We start from the raw sequence: 24,563 nt of genomic DNA on the forward strand, positions 1-24,563 counted from the left end.
AACCATATACAAGAAAGAGATCACCACACCTACTTTCAAAGATCCAGTATCCACCCCAAACATATCACCAAATCTGTTATCTACAGTCAGGCACTCAGATACCACAGACTATGTTCCCAGGAGAAAGTCTGGGATATATATCTTATTATTCAAAACTGCCTTCACCAAACAAGGACACTCCACCAGAGTAGCAGATTGAATCATGGAACAGGCCACACAAATATCCTTAGATCCTGTTTCAATACAGAAATAAATCTCCCTCTGACTGCATGCCCTTAGTTGTCCCAGACCACCCTACACTGGAACCCATATGGGGTATCATCAAAACAGCTACAACCCATACTCAATGGGGACCCCATCCTAAAAAAAATCTTTCCTGAACCCTCACTTCTGGCCTTCAAACAACCCCCCAACCTCTCCAAGCTCATCATCATAAGCAAGCTCCCCACAGACCAGGACACACCAACTGTCGGAACAGATGCAAAACCTGCAGACATATCTCCACTACTGTAATGATCAACACCTTCCACAACACATTTCAATATCCATGGATCTTACACGTGCCTATCACAACATGCGGTATACTTCATCCACTTCACTAAATGCCCCCATAGCAACTATGTGCATAAAACCAGATAATCACTATGCTCTCAAATTAACTCACACAGGAAAATGATAAAAGACAAAAACACCATATCACTTGTGGGTGAACGCTTTTCACAAAGTGATCAATATAGCTGACCTATCAATCCTCATCCTCAAAGGAAACCAGCACAACACTTTCAAAAGACAAATCTGGGAGTTTAAATTCATAACTCTGCTAGACATGAAAAATCATGGACTGAAAATGGATTTATGGCTTATTGCAACAACCTGCACTATCCACCTCTTTTTGTCTTATGACTGCAGAGGTGTTAACGGGCCACTCCATCTTGAACAGTTCTTTAGAATTTGTGCTAAACAATGTGTCACCTTGCATTTAGCTGTGACACTTTTCCCAGAGTACTTTCCTCAGACCAGAAGAGGAGCTCTGTGAGGCTCACTAGTTTGCGTCTCTCACCAGCAGAAGTTGGCACAATAAAAGATATTACTTCACCCCTCTTGTCTCTCTAAGGAAGGGTATGGTTATTCCCATGCTCAACCAAAGCAGCATGAACCATCCTGTTTATTATGTGGAGACCATCTTACAAGTCTTCTCACTAGGCAATTTTAAAGACAAAGCAATTAAAGTAGTCTGATCAGATATTTTGTTGTTCATATTATTCAGTACTACTCAGATTCAGAACACAAGATTTGCCATACTGGATCAGACCCAAGTTCCACCTAGTCCAGTACCTCGTCTGACAGTGACCAGTAACCATATGGTTGAGAAGAAGTGGAATAATCTGCCCCCAGTAGGAGATCCTGATCTCTAATAGTAAGAGGCTGATGTAAATCCTGCTTTGTACATCTTCCCAAACTACCACAAGTAATAAAAAGACTGGAATCAGAACTCATCTGGAGTTTTTGTTGTTTGGACAAGAAGCATAATACAGTACTTTTGCTCCTCTGCAGCTATATCGGATCTGCAATTCTAGTCACAAAAGCTTGGTTCTGTGAACTAAATGGAGGGAACTGTGCAGTTAAAGGGTTTATTTTTTCATAACTTTTGACTATTACTATGCTGTATGACTAGAAATTCTCACCTTGTATTTGTTTGGAGGGGTAAGGCATCATCCTTATCTTTGAAAGTATTGTCTCATCAATTTTCCACATCTGTACCATTCTAAGGTTTTTGCATGTAAAAATTCAAATAATGTGTCCAATGGTTAAACAACATGATTAATAGCAAAAATTTGGGAAGGGATATTAAATCTCATGCTTCAGGGCTTACATCAGTCTCTTACTATTAGATATAATTAAAATGCCTGGGTAATAAGGGTTTCCCCCCCAGAAAAAAAAAAAAAGTCTAATGTAAACCAGAAATGTAACATCCACATCACATTCATTAGTTATCTAGCCAATACAAGATTTGCCCAAATACAAGCTTTTAAAGCTTAACCTGGTACATCTGTACCATTCTAATGTTTTTGCATGTAAAAACTCAAATAATTTGTCCAATGCTTAAACAACATTATTAATAGCAAAAACCCTATCCACCTTAGGTCTAGTTCACCATTGCATTAGTCCAGTTTTATGACAGTGTAATTTCACTGCAATTACACTGCTGTAAAACTGGAGTACTGAAGACATGAATCTGGTCTCACATTTATGGTTATTCAACACACTTATACCTGAACGGTTCATGTCCTTGGAGAGACTTCTGGTCTCTTAATTAAAATGTTTTTGCATGTAAACACAATGTAAATAAGTCCACTTAGTTTCAAATCACTGAATACCAAATCCAGGTTAAAGTGTCAATTTTTCAAAGCTTTGCTGAAAACATTTTGGGAATTTAGTCAAAACATTTCAGAGCTGAGCAAAAGCTTATGATTGAGTAAAAACCTCACAAATATAATGAATACAGTGTAATAACTTTTTAAACAGAGTGACTGCAGGGTGTATGTATGAAAACGACTTTCATTTTGGTGCAGTAACAATGCTTTTTAGCTCCCCCATCCAAAAAAAAATGTACCTTCTCTCTACAGTTTTCAGCATCATCTGCATTCTTTCTTCTATTGTTGCTTTTATCAGGAACCTGTGAACAATGGTGGGCCTGCATGTGTTAAAAAAAAAAATTGAGCACTGGAATATTGCCATAGGACTGTGAAGAAGTTTAGGCCCAAATTTTGGCCTCCCTACAAATTATTTTAACCTTGTTGAAAGTGTCCTCTGGATTTTAAAGGCCCAAACCTGTAAGGTGCTGAGCAACCTCTACCGAGAGTAAAGGGTGTTCAGCACTTCCCACCACTCAAATAGCAACTTTGCAAGATCAGTCCCTCAATGATTATAAAAATAATTAAAAAAAACTCTAATAGACAGTGGGTAAATTCTGCTCTCAGTTTTACTAGTAACAATAAGAAGGTTTCAAAATGTATATTATGTGCACAACCCTGCCTAGGGACTGAGAAGCACAACCCCAGGAGCTCAGAGGCATGATTCCCTTCTGTAACTCCCAGGGCCAGATTAACTCATCACTTGGTCCCAGTCAAACATATACTTCTGGGCCCTCACTCTGTTGGGGAATAAAGCATTTTCTTTACCCAGTCCCCTCCCCTTTGCTTGGAAATTGCAAAAGAGCCTCAGCTATGTGTGAGGAATATCTCTGCCCACTCATCCACTGATGTGGGGATGCACATGAACTGAAAGAACTTCACTCACTTGAGTGATTGGTAGGATAGCCAACCCTCCAGGGTTGTCCTGGAGTCTCCAGGAATTAAAAATTAAAGATTATGTCATGTGATGAAATCTCCAGAAATACATCCAACCAAAACTGGCAACCTTGATAATTGGTGTTGTGATCTGGCACAAAGTGGTGTAATATCATGTGAATTCTTTCAGTTCGTGTGCAAATCTGCATCAGCAAATATACATAAAATATAAATAAGTGGGGGTCCCAGCCCAGGGACATGCCTGGTTTACCTAAGCATTAATCCAGCCCAGGTAACTTCTCAGCACACAGGAGGAGTACTCCTGCACCTATACCCCTTCAGGGAATGTGGCCTGCTCCTCCTCGTATGCTAAGCCTGCTCCATAGACTAGCATGGTATGTGGATGGGAGAAAAGTCCTGCCTTCTCCTGGCCCACTTTGGGGAGATGTACACATGGAATGAGGACATGGAGGAAGCATCTCCTGAACTTCCCTGAGTAAAGGGATTGAGACAGGCTCTTTGCATGCTGTCTTGAAGAGCCCCTTTTTATGAGGGCCAGTCATAATCTGGTTCTGAGTAATGAACCCAGTCCATTGTTTGTATAGGACCTACAATGTTTTATTGCTTTTGAGTCCATCCAAGAAAGTGAGCTCCAGGTAATGACTAATTTAACCTCATTTTCAGAGCTGTGCTGATATCGCTAATGCAGAAGACAAACCAACACTTTATTTGGCTTCTTATGTGCCATATAAAAAAGGGTAAAAAAAATGTGATTGCCAAATGGAGAATAGCAAAGCTAAAAGGAAATAAGAAGAATTTTCAAGGTCCTGGGCGGGTGAAAAGAGCAGAGTAAAAATCAAAAGTTAATATCTATGAAAATACCTGGAGACCCTTCTGATAATACTTTTTTTTTCAGAAGAAGAATTTATATTAGAAAATGAAGAACACTAAACACTGCTCAGTTAGAACCTGATTCAAAGTCCACTGAAGTCAATGGGATTCTTTCAAGCCCTACCGTAAAATTTACTAGATAAAGTCAATAGAACTACTCATGTGGATGAAAGATAAGCATGAGCAAAGGCCTATGCAGGGTAGGGGTTTAAATCTGGAGTAACTCCAGATATATGCTGGTGAAACAACAGAATTTGGCCCTTACTACACACTTAACTTATACATAGTTCTCTTCTTGACTCAAGGTTCCTTAAAATTTTATTTTCATTATTATTTTAATAGAGTATACAACACAAAATACAGTTACCTTTTCCATAACTGGTGTTCGAGATGTGTTGCTCATGTCTATTCCACAATAGGTGTGTGCGCTTGCCACGTGCACCTGTGCCAGAAGTTTTTCCCCTAGCAGTACTTAGCCTGACCACCTAGCTTCCTCAAGAGCCAGACCTACCCCCAAATATATACTTTATCCCCCTTTTGGGGAGGGGGATAAGTGGAAGGGTTGCTCACAGCAGCATTTCCAAAGCTGATTTCCACTCTGAAATCCAATAGCACCCTTGGGAGCATTTTGCTGGGAATGACTGCTCCTCATTTCCATTCATCGACCTCTGACTCTTGGTTCACTTCCTTTGGACCTACAGAATCCAGGCCCTGCAATGTTTGAGAGTGTGCTTTCACAACTCCCAAGGAAGTCAGAGCTTACAACTGAGTCAGTAGTAATCTCTCCCAAATCTTTAATGTGCTTCACCCACTTTTTACTGAGTTAGGTAGCCACAAATTGAGCCTAAGTAAATGGGAGAATTGGGCCTTTTTTGTTTTCCAGCCCAACTCACCCATTTCCCAGAACTACACGCAGAAGGGCCACACTCTGGCAGAGTGGCTTGTTTTCATTAGTGTAAATATACAACTAAATCATTATGATCACTAATTAGAAAAAAAAGAATTGTTAAGAAGTTTACGTTAAAACACAACAGCAAAACTGAGAAGAGAAGCCTACAAGGAAAAAAATATTATTATGCTTTTTTTCCCCCACATGTAAGGCATGTGGTTCTTGAGACCAAAGCAGTTAAGCTAGTAAGATATTGATCTCTTCTGAATTACTTGCCATTCAGATAAAATAGAAAAACATCATTAACCTAAGCTGCTTTTACAAAAATCAAAGAGGGTTTGTAATGCTACCAGCTAGAGCTTGAGATATGGAGTCAAGACACTAGATTCTGGTCCTGGATCTGACTGTGTGGTCTTAGGTAAATCACGCAGGGCAAAGTTTTCGTAAGTGCCTAAGTCCCACTGACTTAAGTCACTTTTGAAAATGGAAACCAAGAGCTTAAGTCATTTAAGTATTTAGGTTCTATTTGAAGATTTAATCCATAACCATTTTGTTCCTCAGTTTATCCATCTGTAAAGTGGGGATACCTATTATACTTCCTCACAGCTTAGAGATTCTCAGAAGGAGGTTGCCACATAAGAGCATAACATTATTTTAGACTGGCAAGGCAATATAACAGAAATTTTAAGCAACATTTATTTTAATTCTTACTTTGTTTGCCCAATACGATGCACTCTGCCAATGGCCTGAAGTTCATGTGCAGGATTCAAAATGGGCTCCACTAGCAGAACATGAGTTGCCTCAATTATGTTTAATCCATTGGAACCAGTATGAAGGGGTAGCAACAAAATATTGATCTTGGGATCATATTTAAATGCCGAGAGGTTCTCCTAGAAGATAAACACCATATTAGCATTTTAGTGGGAGCTGTTCCTGAATAAGGAGTACAGGGTAGGTACAACAATCAGGATCCAGACACTCAGGGTGAAGAAGAAGAAACAATCAACTAATTGTATACAATATTATTGTACTATAAAAGTGTGAGCAAGGTCTTTTAGGAAAGCTGGTGACTTTCTGGTCATTAATATTACTGAGTGTTGTATGTACAGGTATGTATGCTTGGAATATGTTCCGAAAACACGGTCAGACTAAGTAATCCTAGTAGAACAGATAAATAGGTTTGTCCCGGACAAAGCAATGTATATTTGCCAGTCTGCCGGGGTCAAGCTTTGTAAACTAGAGACAATGAAAATATACTTGCATCTAAGGTAAATAAAGTTAGCAAACCAACAGAAAGAGGATGAAGAAGACAGTATGGCATCTGCACATCAGTGGGAGAGTACCTCGGTCTGAGGTATTCACCTCAAAAGAAACACATTTCAAAGGTTTACTAGACTATAAGAAGGACAAAAAACCCCTTAGTTACCTATCACTTAGGAGACAAAGGGATCAGCACCCGCTAATTCTGTGAACAGTGGATCCTCCTGCCCAAAAGGCTGGAGATGGTGGTAGCCTGATATAAGAAAGCTGCTCAGGCAAAGATTATAACTTGCTAAAGTTAGTTGTAGTCACTAAAAAGCATGTTGTTTTGTTTGTAACCGTATCTGTCTCTTTTTCTGGCTTAGTACCACTTACATCTATGTTCTTTAACAAACATACTCTCAGTTGTACTATAAACCATCTCAGTGCTGTGTATTAAGGTAAAAAGTATGCCTTCAGCTGGGCTATCAGGCTGGTGTGTGTGCGTATACTATCTCTTTGGAGACAGTGGATTTAGTAATTTCTGTTAGTATCTAGTGAGAGGGACTGGACACTACAGAGACACATCTCTGGGTTCACTGAATGTTACCTGCAAGACAAGGTTTAGACAGGGCCGGTGCAAGGATGTTTTGTGCCCCAGGTGAAACTTCCACCTTGCGCCTGCCCCCTGCGGTGGCGCCCCCTCCACCCTGAGCCCCCCCCATGATGGCAACCCCCCCGAGGTGCCCCTCTTGTGGCAGCTCCCCACCCCCCACCGAGGCACCCCCCCGCCCCAGCTCACCCCTGCTTCAAGCATGAGCACTCTGAGCATGCCGTTGCTGCTTCACTTCTCCCACCTCCCAGGCTTGCAGCGCCTAAGCTGATTGGCACCGCAAGCCTGGGAGGTGGGAGAAGTGAAGCAGCTCACCCCTGCCCCACCTTCTCCCAGAGCACGCCGTGGTTGCTTCACTTCTCCCGCCTCCCAGGCTTGTGGCGCCAATTAGTGTAGCCGCTGCAAGCCTGGGAGGCAGAAGTGAAGCAGCCATGGCATGCTCAGGGAGGATGCGGGGCAGGGGTGAGCTAGGTTGGGGAGTTCCCCTGCATGCCGTGCCCCCCCCCCCTTACTTGCTGCAGGCAGCCCTCCCTGCACTCCCCTGCCCTAGCTCCCTCCCCTTAAATGCCAGCAGTGACCGGGGCGGCTGAAGATCCAGCTGCTGCGGTCGCTGCCAAAGAAAATGGCGCCCTCCAAATCCCAGTGCCCTAGGCGATCACCTAGGTTGCCTAAATGGTTGCACCAGCCCTGGGTTTAGATTGGCAGAGTCTCAAAGAGTTTGCTGGAGAGTCGGACAGACTGGTGGGGCAAGGAGGTGACATACTATTTAAGCTCCAGCAAAGCTTTCTCTTGCTGAGGCAGAGGGGTAAAACTTCCAGGCTTTCTGAGGAGAATGTCACAATCAGGTGGGTTTTTTTGTCTTTTTTTTTTAATTAAAAGAGAATTTAGTAATTGACAGCCCTGAACACAGTAGTCTTCTTTTATCCAAAGGACAAATGAGCAGCAGCAGTGCAAGAGTCCCAAAGAACACCATGGCCAATCTGTCTCATCCCCTTCATCCATAAAATTTTTTTTTAAATTATAATTTATGGCTTATTTGTGTGTTTTTGATAGTTTTTTTTAATTATTATGATTTTATAGTTCATTAGCTCAGAGATCAAATGCTCTGCCTTGATCAGTTCTATTATTCTCATTCCATTTTCCCAAAGGAGATCCAAGGTGAAAGGGTCAAATGAATTTCTGCTGATTATTCCCCCACCAACCCCTCCTGCAAAAAATGACTTGCAGCAAAATCAGCTTTCTGTACCTGAAATTTACTAATTCCGTTAATCTGAGCAAACACCATGTTGTTATCATATAGAGCTTTTGAAATTATGTCCAAAACATCTTGCCACTAGAAGAAACACAATATAAAAGCAAGTCAGTATTACAAATAGCACTGACAACAACAGAAAATGAAAATATTGCAGGACTGTAATATCTTAACCTTACCAATAAATAACCCAAGAGACTGCAGTTATAAAATGAACCTCTTATGATATGCATTAAATCAACATTAAACAAATTTTGGGGTTTTTTTGTGTTTGTTCCTCTCCAAGAACAATATTTTAAAAATTGTCTTAATATTAAAGATACAAAGTGGCAAACAGTCCAGCATTCAAAGTGGGCAAACAGAATCCTGAGGAGAGAAAACTAGTACAAAGAAATAAAGACAAGTTTGAGCAGAAGAGACTTGCAACAATGAAATGTAGTTTTAAAATTTATGAAAAATACTTTGACAGCGTCTTTTCTATCTAGTTAAAATACACATAGAACTGATAATACGTCTGCATATGAATTTTCAGTGTTTGCCCTTTGAATATCTGTAAAATGGGGGATAATGATACTGATCTCCCTTGAAAAGTGCTTTGAGATCTACTGAAGAAAAGTGCTATATAAGAGCTAGATATTATTATACAATACTTTCCATCTATTAACCATTAGTAGTATCAACAATGTCCCAATGACATGAAGAATCCTTCACAACTCTCAAAGAATCAAGTGGACATTGAAAACTACTTACATAGTTTAGTAGCTAAACTGAATTTTGGAAACAGTTACTGGCATCTAAGAATTTGTAGAATGCAAAGTAACCTTTAAGGTAGAAACTGCTGATAAATACCGTTGAAAAAACTAAAGATTTAGCCCCTGGATCTTTAAACTGGATTTTCTTCAGAGTCCGAACCACAGCTTCCACTTTGGTGGAGTGACTTCCCTTTGGAAAGGGGAAAGAAAAACACCAGCATACAGTAGGATGAAGCAAAACTGAAGGAAACAAAACCACACATGCACATTATATACTGATCTTTCTATTAGCATCTCTTAAATATAGTGCGGTCTGTCTCATATATCTCAAAAGGGATCAGCAAATCTCTCTTACCCTGGTACATTTTTTTTGGATAGGTCTTATAAAATTATACCTTTGGAACTTTGGAAGTACTTACCATGGTTTGCTCTTAGACCATACTGTTTTCAGGCAGAGACCATTGGTGAAATTCAGAGCTTGCAGCCTGCGAGTGGGAGGACGGGGGAAGGTAGGGCAAAATGATTTAAAGCTGCCTTTGTACCTTCCCAGTAATGTACTGTTCTGGGACTTACAGCGATCCCTACTGTATGGCCCTCTGGATGGCAGTGCTGGCCATAACCTCCACAATACTTTGTGCTGAAATCCAGTCCCTGACAACTCTCCCTCCCCCAGCATATCCACTATGTCTCGGAGGGCTTGCAAGGGGGGTTCTTGAAGTATAATCTATGACGGTCTTGCTTAGTTCCTACACTGGATGAATTCTTCCCTGGCCGAATTCAGGGCTTTTAGGGGTTATATGACATTTGGCCCTTTTACCTAGTATCTAAGGGCTGGCTGGAGTGGGATTGAGAATCTCACCCTCTGTTTTTGTTTGTGTCTTGTACAGCAATAAGTATGCTGTCACCCCTGAAATAAATAATTAATTTAAAAGGTTAACACAGGGTTCCAGCTATTATTTTTTAATTTATTTTGATTTATGTAATACGGGGCGTCTTATCCAAAGCTCCTGGGTGCTTTTAACAGACATTTAAAGAACAATCACACCAAAAGACCAGCAGAAAACTTAACCAACGAGCAATTAAAAATTTGAGATAAACAGTACTCACAAATCCCGGCTCTCATTTAACTCAAACAGACAGACTTTCCCAAATGTTGTAAATGTCAACAGACTCCGGCTATTTTGGATCAAGTGGAGGGGATAGAAATCTGAAGTCCAGGGCTATTATGGAGAGCACCCTGCCAGCAAGTTCCCCCTTCATTTAAAGAAGAGGAGATCTCCAGCTTAGGTGCTTGGATTATTATAATTGCAGAAGCATGGCATAGGAAGAGATGTGTGTCAGGTAGGCATGTCACAAGCATCAAATCCAACAGATGAAACTCCATCTGAAAACCAATAACTAAGCAATGAACTTTCTTGGGTCAGCTTTAAAAATCAAATATAGTTTGAATGCCTACACAAGACAAGCACATGGCTAGTGAACTAGGATTGGTATTGCATGTGCACAGATGTGAACTGATAATAAAGGGCTGCATTCTCTGGTCACAAAGGGCCACTCTACATTAGGGGGGGAATCGATCTAAGATACGCAACTTCAGCTACGTGTAGTATGCTACCCCTCTGATACTTGACACCATGCAAGGCACTGCATTTAGCTGCATGGAGTGGAAATCCATCAACCTCATGAAGAAACTTGCACAAATACAGGCAGATATCATCTTCCTTTCCAAATGCAAATGGATGGACATCATACCAAATGGACTAAAAGTAAAAAATCCACTGCTATCTACATACTACACAGACCACAGTGAGAGATTATGCCATACTCTATCAAAGAAGCTGAGGAACCACCTGATCAGCATCCTATACAGCAAACAGGAAAATATCAAAAAAGAGCTCTCCAACCTGGAGACTCTCATTAATAACCAAACTTCCATACAAACGGACTTCACTAAAATAAGACAGGAGATCTACATTACTCACTTCACCTCTCTACAAAGGAATAAGGACTGTAAGCTGTCTAAACTCCTACCTGCCTGATGGGGCCACAACCGTGGTACCCCCAACCCACCCAGCAATATCGTCAATCTATCCAACTACACACTCAGCCCAGAAGAAAAGTCTGTCCTATCTCAGGGACTCTCTTTCTGCCCTGCCACCCCCACCAACATGATACAGTTCTGCGGCGATCTGGAAGCCTACTTTCGCTGTCTCCAACTCAAAGAATACTTTCAGGACAACACTGAACAGCGCACTGATACACAGATACCATCTCACCAACAGCATAGGAAGAAGAACTCCACATGGACTCCTCCTGAAGGTCGAAATGACAGTCTGGACCTCTACACTGAATGCTTCTGCCAACGTGCACAGGCAGAAATTGTGGAAAAACAACATCGCTTGCCTCATAACCTAAGTCGTGCAGAACGCAATGCCTTCCACAGCCTCAGAAACCACCCAGACATTATCATCAAAGAGGCTGATAAAGGAGGTGCTGTTGTCATCATGAACAGGTCTGACTACCAAAAGGAGGCCGCCAGACAACTCTCCAACACCAAATTCTACAGGCCACTTCCCTCAGATCCCACTGAGGAATACACTAAGAAACTGCAACATCTATTCAGGACACTCCCTACACTAACACCGGAACAAATCATCATACCCTTAGAGCCCCAACCAGGGTTATTCTATCTACTACCCAAGATCCACAAACCCGGAAATCCTGGACGCCCCATCATCTCGGGCATTGGCATTCTCACTGAAGGACTGTCTGGATATGTGGACTCTCTACTCAGACCCTATGCCACCAGCACTCCCAGCTATCTCTGTGACACCACTGATTTCCTGTAATGGATGTAGAGGCTCTCTACACGAACATCCCACACACAGATGGAATACAAGCTGTCAGGAACAGTATCCCCGATGACACCACAGCACAACTGGTTGCTGAGCTCTGTGCCTTTATCCTCACATACAACTGTTTCAAATTTGATGACAATATATATCTCCAGATTACTGGCATCGCTATGGGCACCCGCATGGCCCCACAATATGCCAATATTTTTATGGCCGACCTGGAACAACGCTTCCTCAGCTCTCGTTCACTCACGTCCCTTCTCTACCTACGCTACATTGATGACATCTTCATCATCTGGACCCATGGGAAGGAGACTGAAAAAATTCCAGCACGATTTCAACAGCTTCCACCCCATCATCAACCTCAGCCTGGACCAATCTACACAGGAGGCCCACTTCCTAGACACCACGGTGCAAATAAGTGATGGCCACATTACCACTACCCTATACCGAAAACCTACCGACAGCTATGCCTACCTTCATGCCTCCAGCTTCCATCCCAGGCACATCACACGATCCATTGTCTATAGCCAAGCACTGAGATACAACCGCATCTGCTCTAACCCCTCAGACAGAGACCAACACCTACAAAATCTCCACCAAGCATTCTAAAAACTACAATACCCGCACGAGGAAATAAAGAAACAGATCAACAGAGCGAGACGTCTACTCAGAAGCCTCCTACTGCAAGACAAACCGAAGAAAGAAACCAACAGGACTCCACTGGCCATCACTTACAGTCCCCAGCTAAAACCTCTCCAATGCATCATCAGGGATCTACAACCCATCCTGGACAATGATCCCACACTTTCAAAGGCCTTGAGTGGCAGGCCAGTCCTCGCCCACAGGCAACCTACCAACCTGAAACATATTCTGCACACCGCACCATAGGAACTCTAGCTCAGGAACCAATCCATGCAACAAACCTCGATGCCAACTCTGCCCATATATCTACACCAGTGACACCATCACAGGACCTAACCAGATCAGCCACACCATCACCGGTTCATTCACCTGCATGTCCACTGATGTAATCTACGCCATCATATGTCAGCAATGCCCCTCTGCTATGTACATCGGCCAAACTGGACAGTTGCTATGGAAAAGGATAAACGGATACAAATCAGATATTAGGAATGGCAATATACAAAAACCTATGGGAGAACACTTCAACCTCCCTGGCTACACTATAGCAGACTTTAAGGTGGCCATCCTGCAGCAAAAAAACTTCAGGACCAGACTTCAAAGAGAAAATGCTGAGCTTCAGTTCATCTGCAAATTTGACACCATCAGCTCAGGATTAAAGAAAGACTGTGAATGGCTTGCCAATTACAGAACCAGTTTTTCCTCCCTTGGTTTTCACACCTCAACTGCTAGAACAGGGCCTCATCCTCCCTGATTGAACTACCTCATTATCTCTAGCTTGCCTGCATATATATACCTGCCTCTGGAAATTTCCACTACATGTATCTGATGAAGTAGGTATTCACCCACAAAAGCTCATGCTCCAAAACGTCTGTTAGTCTATAAGGTGCCACAGGATTCTCCTATTGACCTAATGGACATTTTAAATTTGTCATGGTGAAATTTGTAACTGTAAAGCTGAATACTAAAAAACTATTTTTACCTTTAGCTATGCAAACTAAGAACAATCCAGGAAAAAGTACATACTAAGTGTGTACTGTAATGCAAATCCTGTCTACCTACTTTACCTACCTTCCATTCATCCAATTTTATGTACACAAATTACAATGTTCTCAATACAGAAGAGTACACTACTATGTTCTATTTCTTCTTCATTTTGTTCTCTATGCCATTTACTTGTTTGCATATGGGCTCTGTTTGCCTGGCAATCAGAAAATGTATTTCCTTAATTATGAATATTGTGTTGCAGTAATTTCACTCAGTTTTTTTTAAAAGATATTTTATTACTTAAAAAAGTGCTTATACGTCTATACTTTTGCACACTGTAGTTGTCTCAGCCAGGCAAGTATTGTTTTATTTTTGTCTACACCTGTTTTCTGAATGCTGATTTGCACATGGTTGGCTGTGCTATACTGACAGGTCAAATTTAGGGCAGTTTTGCTGCTTGTAGTATGGGTGGGAAAGTGAGTCCAGTCTAAATGAGTGCCTGGAGCAAGCACTGGGCTGCTCAGGCATTCATATGTCACAAGTAGCTGTGTGAATGCTTGAGAAACTGTATAAAAGCTAGAGCTGTCAAGGGTTTCCGTATGCAGTGCCAGCTTCTTTGACACTATTTTCTATAATGATTTCAGTGCTATGTCCTGGGTACAGGAGTGAATAACTCTTGGTGCCAACACCTTTGCTATTGATATGTACCTGGCAGAGATCTACAAGCCTGTTTCCAGAAGTGAGAGTAGCCTGTTCAAAAGATGTATATCTAAAAAAGAGTTGGAGGTGTGTGTGTGTGTGGGGGGGGGGGCTGGATGATACCCTTGGTGGCTCTATGGCAACAGCCGTCCAATGGTACCCACCCTTTGTTAGGGGAGCTGAGATTGGTTAATTCTCGTAAGTGCTGAGACAGAGTTGCACACGGATGGGGTGGTCCCCCAAATGAAACTAGGTTTCTTTCTATTCTGGTCTCCACATGCTGCAAAACAATTTCTCTCTCTCTCCTTTGTCTTCCAGATTATATTAGCTACATGCAGAATCTGTTTCTTGTTGCTCTGTATCAAGTTGTTGGCTGTCCCAGGAGTTAGGGCAGGGTGCTGCAGGCATCTCTAGACTTGGAAATGACTGTATGGGCACTTATGATTTCATGGTACAATTAATTTGTCTTTGAATCAAAAGACTGCAGCTTTGGGTGGTACCTTGTCTTGGATGCATCAGTTACGTTCCCCTGGGAAGCTGGTTGAGGCGGGAATAAAATAAATAGGGGAGCACAACTGGTACGACCCTACAGAGGTTGGGAGTTGGAGTGATGCCCCTTTTCTGAGAACTGGGAACCAGCAAATCTTCCTAGAAGGGGATGGATTTGCCTGGAGGTCCAGGTAATTATGCAAGATGTTGCCTCAACAGTTAGCAGTTGCCTCATCAGCACAATACTTTGGACTTAATCAGGCTTTGGTATGATGCAAACTTGGCTGGCCAAGGAAATGTTACACTCTGGACTAGAGAATCAAAAAAGGGAGGTGTCTATGAGAGTTTTCTCCTCTTTTCACTGCTTCCAGGGACAGACTGCTTTCAGGAGATATTTTCAGTTAAAGGTTTAATAAAGCTACAGCCCCATGGCCAAAAGATGATAATTGTTGCCACCATCCATTCACAAGCTGAAAAAGATTATAAGCACTCTGCCATTCAGAACTACTACTTGTACAAGAAATACTTAAAAATGTAGAATTTCTCAAGAATGAAGATCAATTTAGCTTAGTCAACAGCACCACAGTTAGTTGCACTGTGGAAATAACAAAACAACAGTGGGTAAGTGGACCATTTCCCCTTTTTGTACAGTGTTTACGCAGATGTGCTACAGAACTGCTTCATATCATTTCACTTTACAGAAATCACACATTTATACTACAGAGAACCTTATAATTAGGAAGCTTTCTTCACACACAACATCAAACACTGACAAATGAATTAAAAGGAAATCTACCAAATTCAATCTTTGCAACAGGAAAACTGCACAAAAATATATTAATTTAACTGAAAGTTCAAAGTGTTTATATATCCAGCTTGAGTGCCCAGGTGATTTTATTACTGTATTGGTCCTCCTTCATTCCATCCTTATACCTCTCTTTGGTAACAATTTGTCATGATGTACAAAACTAGAGTCCTGTGACCACTCAGGCAGTGAGTAACTCTCTTGTGTAAGTGTCTGCAGTTTCAAGGTCTTATATAGTCTTCAGGACAGGGACGATATTTTCCAGATTTTCGACTGATCAACAGCATTAAAAAGGAAGACAAAAACCTTCACCGAACAGTACAACAGAGATTTTGTAAATTACCATCACCAAATACTTTGAAATTTGGTAATTTTTACACCTAAAAAAAGCAGGTTTTGCTGCTTCATTCATCTCTGTGGTTCCATTCTTTCCACAGCTCCCATTTACTTTCTGCTTTTTGTCAGTTTTTGCAAACTCATTCTCCTGCTGGTTTGAGTGTATGGCACATCTGTGACACCTAAAAGGAGCGAATGGAGCAGCAAGAGAATTGAAACTATGGATACAGTACAAAATATCCCAGTCCCTTTGCTGCCCCCGTTTTTTTTTTAAATCATTCTGCTCTAAAAACAATCAAGTTAAAGGTACACCATCAACTTGGAAAAAAAAATACATGTATAAACACAACCCCGCCGTACCCCTCCCCCCATTTTATGTAAAAATAAATACCAAATGAGGCTGATTCTTAGTGCCAAAAATAAGTCAGCATTTCCTCCCAGGAGATGTACCATAGATACTATGTATTCTTGGCTTACAATCTGGTCATTTGTTATCCTATTGCCCAGCAACATGTCTTGCGTTTGTTTACATTCGAATTTAACTAGAGTTAAATGATAGCCATTTAACTTGTATTAGCTTACATGTCTGACAAGAGTAACCCACAAATATCTGTATTCTGTTGTGGAATATCCAGACTAACATATATAAATATGTTAACTGACTATCAATTAACCTGTGTTAAAAAATCCCTAGTGTGAGCATATCCCTTGATCAGATGTCAGACTAAGAATAGCCAGCACTTCCCACAGGGAGTGAAAAACTTTCTAGGATCCCCCAATGACCTTCTCTGTATAGAGTGTGCCACATGTAATTGACTTGACAAAACAGAAGACACTGACTAGAGAAAGTAATGAGAAACGGGACAAATCACAGAGACAAGTGTAAATATAGGACTGGTCCTAAATTTTCACATAAGGATTAGTGAATTACCTACATTTATCAAGGTACTTACAGGACCATTATGCAATACAAAAATATTGTTCATTGTTGATCATTTTTTAAAAAAAGTAACAGGGAGGAACAGCTGCATTTTTAAAAAAAGCTTGTTTGTTTTTGCAGCACATGTACTAAAATTGGAATGATATAAAGAAGATATTACCAGGGCTCAATGCAAGGATGACATGTAAATACATGCAGTGTTTCATATTTTAGCTGAAGCAAAAGGTTCTAGGCTTGATGTAGGAATCCTTCAGTGAAATTCTATGGCCTGAATTGTGTGGGACATCAGACTAGATGATATTAATGGTCCCTTCTGGCCTTAAAATATATGAATCTATGAATAAGACCCCCGTGATATTGCCTTACACTGTTCAAGATGGAATGACATTTACCCTCTCCTTCCAAAACTCCTGGGTAAATACTGTAAATATGGAAAAATATTGTTAAAAAACCCTAAAAACAGAAAACCCAAACAACTAACACTCCCGAAGAACAATCTACATACTCCCCCTGGTGCCAAGTCATGCCAATTACTTCCAGTCCTGTATTCACTATTTGATTTGGCTTACGGCAGGGATCTCAAATTCAAATCACCCTGAGGGCCACATGAGGACTACTAGTACATTGGCCTGAGGGCTGCATCACTGAACCTTTTTCATATGATACAAAAGTATAGTCAAAAATGAAAAAAATGAAGAGTAATATAATATGCTATTAAAAGTCAATGTATTAACTTTTTAAAAATTGCAATGTGAAGAGGGGTTTTAATAAAACAAACACCTGTAACTATTCCAGTGGTCAATAACACCGATGATGATCTATAATAACAGTCTATCAACATAGCTGTAATGGCAGGAACTTTTTAAAGTAACTATTCATACAAAATACATTGCCACTTTTAACAAACATTCTTCCCAACTACTCACAGCAAAGAATCATATATGCTGAACTTCACACCTCAGATTGTTTGTCTAGTCCATGAGACCTCGCCCCACCTCTTTCCACCCCTTCCCTGCCTCCATTCCAATCCCTTCCCCAAAGTCCTTGCCCCAACTCCGCCCCCTCACAGCCTCTATTCCAACTCCTTCCCCAAATCCTCACCTCAGCCCTACCTCTTCTCCACCTCCTCCCGAGCACACCGCATCACTGCTCCTCCCTCCTGGAAAGTCCTAAGTACCACCACACAGCTGTTTGGTGGTGCACAGCACTGGGAGGTAGGCAGAGGAGTGAGGATGTGGTGCACTTGCAGGGGAGTGGAGGGGGAGGAAGCTTGGCTGCCGGTGGAGTTGGCGCCTATGCCGGGCTGCAGGAAATAACTCCACGGACTCTGTTTGAAATTCCTGGCTTAGGGTATGCCACACTGAAGGTTAATCTCCAGCTCATGCAGACATTTACCTGCTAGCTTTTATCAAGGTAGTGTGAAATTGTCACAGTGGTGTGATGGGGAAGCTGCCCGAATCTATATCCAAGGTCTCTGACAGGACTGTACTCGGGGCAGCTATCTTATCCTGCTGCCTGTGCCACTGCAGCTACCATAATGTTTTTAGTGTGCTAGTTCAATCAAAGCTATTGCATGTATGTATACCTGATCTGGGAATTACACCGCTAGCTCCAGGGTAGATGTATCCTTTATTTCCTCAGTGAAATCATTGCCAAATGACCAGACTCTCTACCACTGTATTTTAAATCCAGGCTCCTCATCCATGTTTTTTCCAACCACCATAAGTTATCAGCTTTGTTTTCTTTTTAAACTAGAATTTTATAAAACTACCATTGTAAAACAAAAATGAATATATTTCTGGCCCAGCAGCCTAGGGATCCCAAAACATTACTTAAAATCAAAAAAATAACCCCTCTCCAAACAAACTCTGTCATCAGGAAGAGACAAAATGGCAAAGAAGGAACACATCGTAATAGGAAGATTTCTCCAAAAGCCTTCAATACAGCTACACAAGGACTCAGATGGACAATCTCAAGGAAAAGGTGGTATAGAAAGGAATCCTCCACTATTGGGACAAAACCAGCCAGTTTCAACTGCCTTAACAGGTTGCACAACTCAGTAATTACTTTGATGGTAAACTCTTCAGGGCAGGGAATGTCTTTTTGTTGTGTTTGTGCCTATCACAATGGGATGCGAATCTATGATTAGGGCTTCTAGGCGCTACTGTAATACAAATAATTAATAGGATTCTGGCTCCTATGTACCTAAATCCTTTTTGAAAGTAAGTCTTAGGTGATGTAACTCTGAGCACAGAAACACTTAATAGCTTTAAAAATCTGAGGCTGAGAGCTTTGTACACTCAGTAACCCTGAATCAAACCCACTGACTAATCAGCAAGCAATGTAGATGGAGGAGGGATGGAGCTGCAGACTCCATCTTTTCACCACGGAGAAAGAAAGCAGCCACATGCTGGAAACAATGTTAGGAAGAAACTGAAAGGAGAGTTTTAATGAATCCACTCTAGAATTAAAACAAATGAACAGCTGAACCATATAATAAAACTGACAAATGCTTACGAGCAGGCATAATGCATACTACTGGGGGTAGTTTCCTCAACAGTATTGACTGCCTACAGTGTTCTACAGTTGATGTTGTATATGTTAATCTTCATTGAGCAACGCTTTAAAAAAAGATAAAGGAAAAAAACATAACTTCTCATCCTTTAAAACCACTAGAGTCTGAACAGCAGCTAATATTTCATGGCTATCCATAAAGTCCATAAACCTAAATCTGTACCACTCAAAGGTGCAGAAACTAGATTCAGGAACAAAATTCAGATCTCTGGTAAATCAAGATTTAGCTGTTTGGTTACAAACTGGTTAAAAATAAAGATGTAACAAGTTTCTCCTAAGGAAGTGATACTCATCTGAGTAAAGGCCTCCCTTCATCCCCCCTCCGCTACCCCCCCAAAAAAACTATGAGAGCTACAGGAGGTAGCTATAAAAAGCCAGTCATTCACCCATCTTCCAAGCAGGTTGTCCACAGCCCTTTATATGTTTATGTATCTGTTTTACAGGAGATGAGATGTTAGGAAAACCCTCATTAAAAGCACAATACAGGCTGTTTCCATTTAGGTTCTGGCCTTCAGATTTTATTTTCACATAAAAGACAACTATTTATCTAGTTTTAAAAAATTATAGTTTTGTAACTCATCTCTAACAGACTTCAGTCAGACATTTAAAAACATCCTTCCAAAACATCTGATCTTTGGTGCCATCACATGTGGCACATCTGTTCTTTAAGCTAAAAAAGGTAACTAACATGGATTGTGTGTTTAGGAAAAATTAAAATGTTTACTTCATAGTTAGCTTCCAGTTGTCTAAGTTTTTGAGACTAGAATAAAAGTGAGGACCATATTATCAAAAAGGTGCATGCAAATCACACCCAGCTGGAATGTGAAAAAACCCTACATGCCTTATGAACAAACACCACTCGGGAACACATTTTGGGTGTGCATGCCAAAATCGAGCATGCACACACACTGTAGCATACTAAGTGTGCATCTCTAAACAGATGGGCCAAGATATGCTACATATGGCAAATTACCTTCACAGGAATATCATCCTCCTGGTTTGCAATCTCTGCAGTGAAGACATAGGATATTTCTTTATGAGAAGTTGTCTGCCTGCAGATGGCACATTTAATTGAACTTCTGCGGGTGCCAACACTGTATTGCTCTATAATAATAGCTACACACTCATTACAGAAGCAATGTCCACATGTCAGAACTGCCCACTAGATAGGGAAATATAAAAGGAACAATAATACAACATAAAACCACTCTTTCTTCTTCTTTATATATACACACACACATATATATACACACACGAAAAAAATTATGTTTATATATTGGTTAAATTATTTAAAACATTTCCTTACCTTCATGAAAAACAACACTTCAGATTATTAAAACAGAAGACATTCTAAAAAAAATTTTAAATTGTTTATTAGAGTTGGTTGAAAATTTTTGATTTTTGAAGTTTTTCAATGGAAAGGAATAATTTTGTGAAAATTTCCAACCAACTGTACTATTTATGCTGTTCACTATTTGCATATCTCTCAGTATAAAAAGTAAAATTAGACAAGTCAGTTTTACTTTTTTTTAAATAATTGCCTAGCCAATTTTTTGTTTTTGGATTTAATGCACTGGAACCAGGTTGCAAACATGACAGAAAGAATTTTTGCTAAATAACTGTTTGTAAATCTATAGACTATTTCTATTGGCCTTCAGTTTTGCAAAAGCTTTGTTTTTATAAACCCTGTTAAGAGCAAAAGTCACAATCCTTATTCCAAAACTCATGAAACAATGGTTTTTTCATATATCATTACTAAGTTGTGTGTAATGACACCCCTTTATTTACAAAGAAAGAAGATGATGAACTGGGGTTCTCAACCTTTTTTTTTTTTTTTTTTTTTAAAAGTGTGTGAACTGTAAGATAATGGAGCATTCTTCTAGGGGAATCTGGAGGGAATCCACAATCCTGCAGAATAGTTCTTGGAACTGTTTAAAAGTCATCTGCCAACGTTGGAAGTGGTGTCATGATGGTCTCATCGGGAGGATGAGAAGTGGGCTCGTGGTGTAACCTCTTCCTCCGCTTCTTCTTTCTACTCCTATAGTAATTCTGGTTGAGAGTCAAGCGGTCTAGAGACTGGTAAGGACAGAGAGTGTATGTGTCCCTCTCTCTGGTCCGTGGGCAGTTTCGGAACATGTGTCCTATTCGCGGCCCAAGGGTCCCAATAGGGCCAATGTGAGGGAAGTGGCATATGCGGCTGCATCCATAGGAGTCTGTACCAGAGACCCATTTTGCTTCTGGTCTCTGGGTATCAAGGACAAATAGATAATAATTCTATGTGGCTGCCTTGATATGATGGTGGGGGATCAAGTGCAATGGAGTAGTACTCCTATTCCTCCTCACTGGAGAAGGGCGATGCAGTCCTTCGTGGTGAAGGAGAGTGGTGTTGTATCTCCGGGGAAGAGGTATGAGCTGTGAGGAGCGTGGTACGGAGGAGTGGCAACTCTGAGGTGTCAGAGATAATCAGGTCTCTTGGGTATTTAAACTCCTGTGGTACTGATAGGAGCATCATCGGTACTGGTGGTTGTGTGGAGATTGAGGGCATTTCCAGTGCTAAGGGTTGAGTGAATTCTCTGCAGAGGCCAGTAGATGGTGCTGAGAGTTGCGTCGGTGCCGAGGGCTTGCTCGGTACCAAAGACTTGGCTGGTGCCAATGCACTCAAAGTCATTTTAGTTGAGGTGACCAGTATTTTGAAATCTTTGAACTGTCCTCCTTGGTTCCGAGCGACAGTGTTCCTGTATGCAGTCCTGCCCATTTTGGTCCTTGGATCTTGTGGTAGAGGCAGTACAAGAGGTGACCAGGCGGTTGTAGGAGCTAAGTCTCATCAAGACTACCAACCTCGCAGGGGATGCCTTTCTTTGAAGTGGCTCCCTGGTGTAGGACCTCGGGGCCCACTTCTTCTCATCTGGACAGGAGAGCGTAGATTTTCTCTTAGTGATGCGTGGTGGGTTGGCTGATGACCATGCCAATGGCGACTGCCTCGGAAGAGAGGTATCAGGCCACGGTCTGAGACTGGTTGCACTGAGCTCTCCATTAATAAAAGTTTTAGTCTCAGTTTATTGTCCTTTCTGCATTCAATTTGAGGCAGGTGCACTTTTGTGATATATACTCCCTACCTAAGCAGTCTGTACACTGTGAGTGACTGTCACTCATAGGAATGGCCTCACAACATGAGTGGCACCTCTTAAACCTGGGGGATCCGGGCATAACCCAGAGGAGGTAGAACTCCCTGGTAGGGAAGGGCATAGAAAAAGGGAAACCTTCACTAATCTAAAGACTAACGAGGAGGAAAGAACAAAGGAAAAGAAAAATTTTAAGGGAGAAGAAAGAAATTGAATAAAATGGCTAAAAACTACAACAGAAACACTACTATTCTAAAGGTACTACAGAGGTCTGAAGGGCTCTGCTCAGGATTCCATCCCAGACCAAGGGTGGTCAAAAAGTAACTGAGGGCGGTTGGACCACACAGCACTATACAGATGCTGCTCACAGTGTGATATGAGAAGAAGCACATGTGCAGCCCAATAGGCATTGCTATCAAAGATCTCTAATCCCGGGCATAGGGATTCTACTGCACCTACAGTGGAGCACCCATAGGGACACTACTCGAAGAACAACAGCTAGTATCCATTTCTTAAAAGTTGTCTATCCTCAGAAGAAAAAAATAAAATATATACTCAGCAACAACAGATACAGAACACGATGTGCCTAAGTACACAGTATATTAACGAAGACAATCTACTTCTTGATTAGCATGTAAGCTGACAAGAAGAATCTCTGATCTGCCAGAAAGCAGTGTTTATTACATTTATTTTATTTGATAAAAAAGAGAGAGACTGAAAGAAACAGCTAGAGAATTATGTATAATACAGTCAGCAATGGACAAGCTTCCCATACATCTCTGTCAATGCACCTCAATAGCGAGCTGACACATGCCAACATCTATTGATTTTTATCGTTCTGTGAACAGCAAGCTTCAGTGCTGAAATTCTAGTGAATTAACCAGTGTAATAATCTTGAGCTGAACTAAATTTAAGTTACTACACTTTCAGATAGGGACAAAATTTGGCAATTTTGGATTTGCTAAGAATGATTTTTTTAAAAATGTCCATCCAGCTGTATAATTTGTTCTGGTGTCTCTCTTAACTATACAATGTTTTGCTATATTAGAAATGTGGAGAAATATGATATTCAGCCAAGCAAAATTGAGATGAAAGGAAAAACAAAATGTCACAAAATTGTACTGGAATCAAAATTCTACCCTCTTATTCTTCTCTAACAACACAGTTTTGACTTCCAAAACAAGTTGATTGTATTTGAAAAGTCTCTCTCACATACATCTTTTTACCATGTTTAGTCTACCTCTCACCTAATACAGGGACCAAAAAAATACAGCATATATAATTAATAACTCATCTGATCAAGATGATACGTTGGAAAAGTATTCATTTCCCAGTTTAAAGATACTGTTCAGTTAAACTCACATTGCTAAAATCTAGTCTAAAAATGCTGAAAATTCTTAGCCTAGATCTGCAAAAGTGAGAATCAATGCCTGGATATTTTACCTGTTTTCCCAGTTGGCGAGCACAAATTGGGCAAGGTTCTGGATTAACTCCTCCAGTGGTTTTATCCTGAGACTATAAAGCATAAAAAGGCATAACAAAAGTTAATTGAAAAACAAAATTGAATTACTCTACATTTCAGATAATTAATATGGCAACTCATCACAGTTCATTCTGAACTGATTTTAAAATTGCTTTTAAAGTTGCCAAAATGTCTTTTATAATTCTTAGAGAAATAAAGCAACTTCTTTTCCCCATGAATTACAGGAAGATAATCTGGTTTAGGGTCATTAAATAATAACACTGCTGTTTATGTCACGGTACTTTAAGTTGCACCACCATTTCTACTAGAGTAATCCAGAAAATTTTAGTCAATGTTCCACTGAAGACAGAATATTGTAGGAATTTTGCCCCACAACCTCCATTTTTTAAACTAGCTTTAATTTCTATTATAAAAGCACTGTTAGACCAGCAAAAGATATCCTCAACAGGCTAAACATTCAAACACCTTTAAAAGAATGTTTTCTTATATAATATTTAATGCAATGCTCTGTTGACACATTAGGAAGCAAGAGAGACAGCAGAAAGGTCTTTGTTTTTTTAAAAGTTTGAAATACGAATCTTTCTGATATTATAACCTGTTTTCGGTCTGCTTGGATATCTAGAATTTTTACCTTTTGTTTGTGCTAGTTTGCATTGTCCAAATTGTTTGGAAGGTCAGCTGGCAGAAATAGGCAGGGGAGAG

At 40.7% G+C, this 24,563-nt stretch overlaps 1 protein-coding gene and 1 non-coding gene across 9 annotated transcripts in view; one reads left to right on the forward strand and one right to left on the reverse strand.

Annotated features, from left to right (window-relative positions):
• Positions 1–24,563, reverse strand: part of SHPRH (SNF2 histone linker PHD RING helicase) — a 121,337-nt gene that overhangs the window by 1,688 nt on the left and 95,086 nt on the right. For 7 of the 8 annotated variants that reach the window (XM_030556509.1, XM_030556510.1, XM_030556508.1 and 4 more), the window contains 6 exons: positions 23,822–23,893; positions 20,230–20,418; positions 9,024–9,116; positions 8,169–8,255; positions 5,782–5,960; positions 2,615–2,695 (listed from right to left, as the gene is read on the reverse strand). In XM_030556509.1, coding sequence (XP_030412369.1) covers positions 2,615–2,695; positions 5,782–5,960; positions 8,169–8,255; positions 9,024–9,116; positions 20,230–20,418; positions 23,822–23,893 — 701 coding nt within the window. Of the gene's footprint in view, positions 1–2,614; positions 2,696–5,781; positions 5,961–8,168; positions 8,256–9,023; positions 9,167–20,229; positions 20,419–23,821; positions 23,894–24,563 lie in introns of those variants that run through there. The other variant, XR_003999624.1, reaches the window with a different exon arrangement.
• On the forward strand, positions 16,791–16,894 carry LOC115649547. Its single transcript, XR_003999860.1, has one exon. It is a non-coding gene; the product is annotated as a U6 spliceosomal RNA (small nuclear RNA).

This window comes from Gopherus evgoodei, chromosome 3 (assembly GCF_007399415.2).
Source record: "Gopherus evgoodei ecotype Sinaloan lineage chromosome 3, rGopEvg1_v1.p, whole genome shotgun sequence".
NCBI classification, from domain to species: Eukaryota; Metazoa; Chordata; order Testudines; family Testudinidae; genus Gopherus; species Gopherus evgoodei.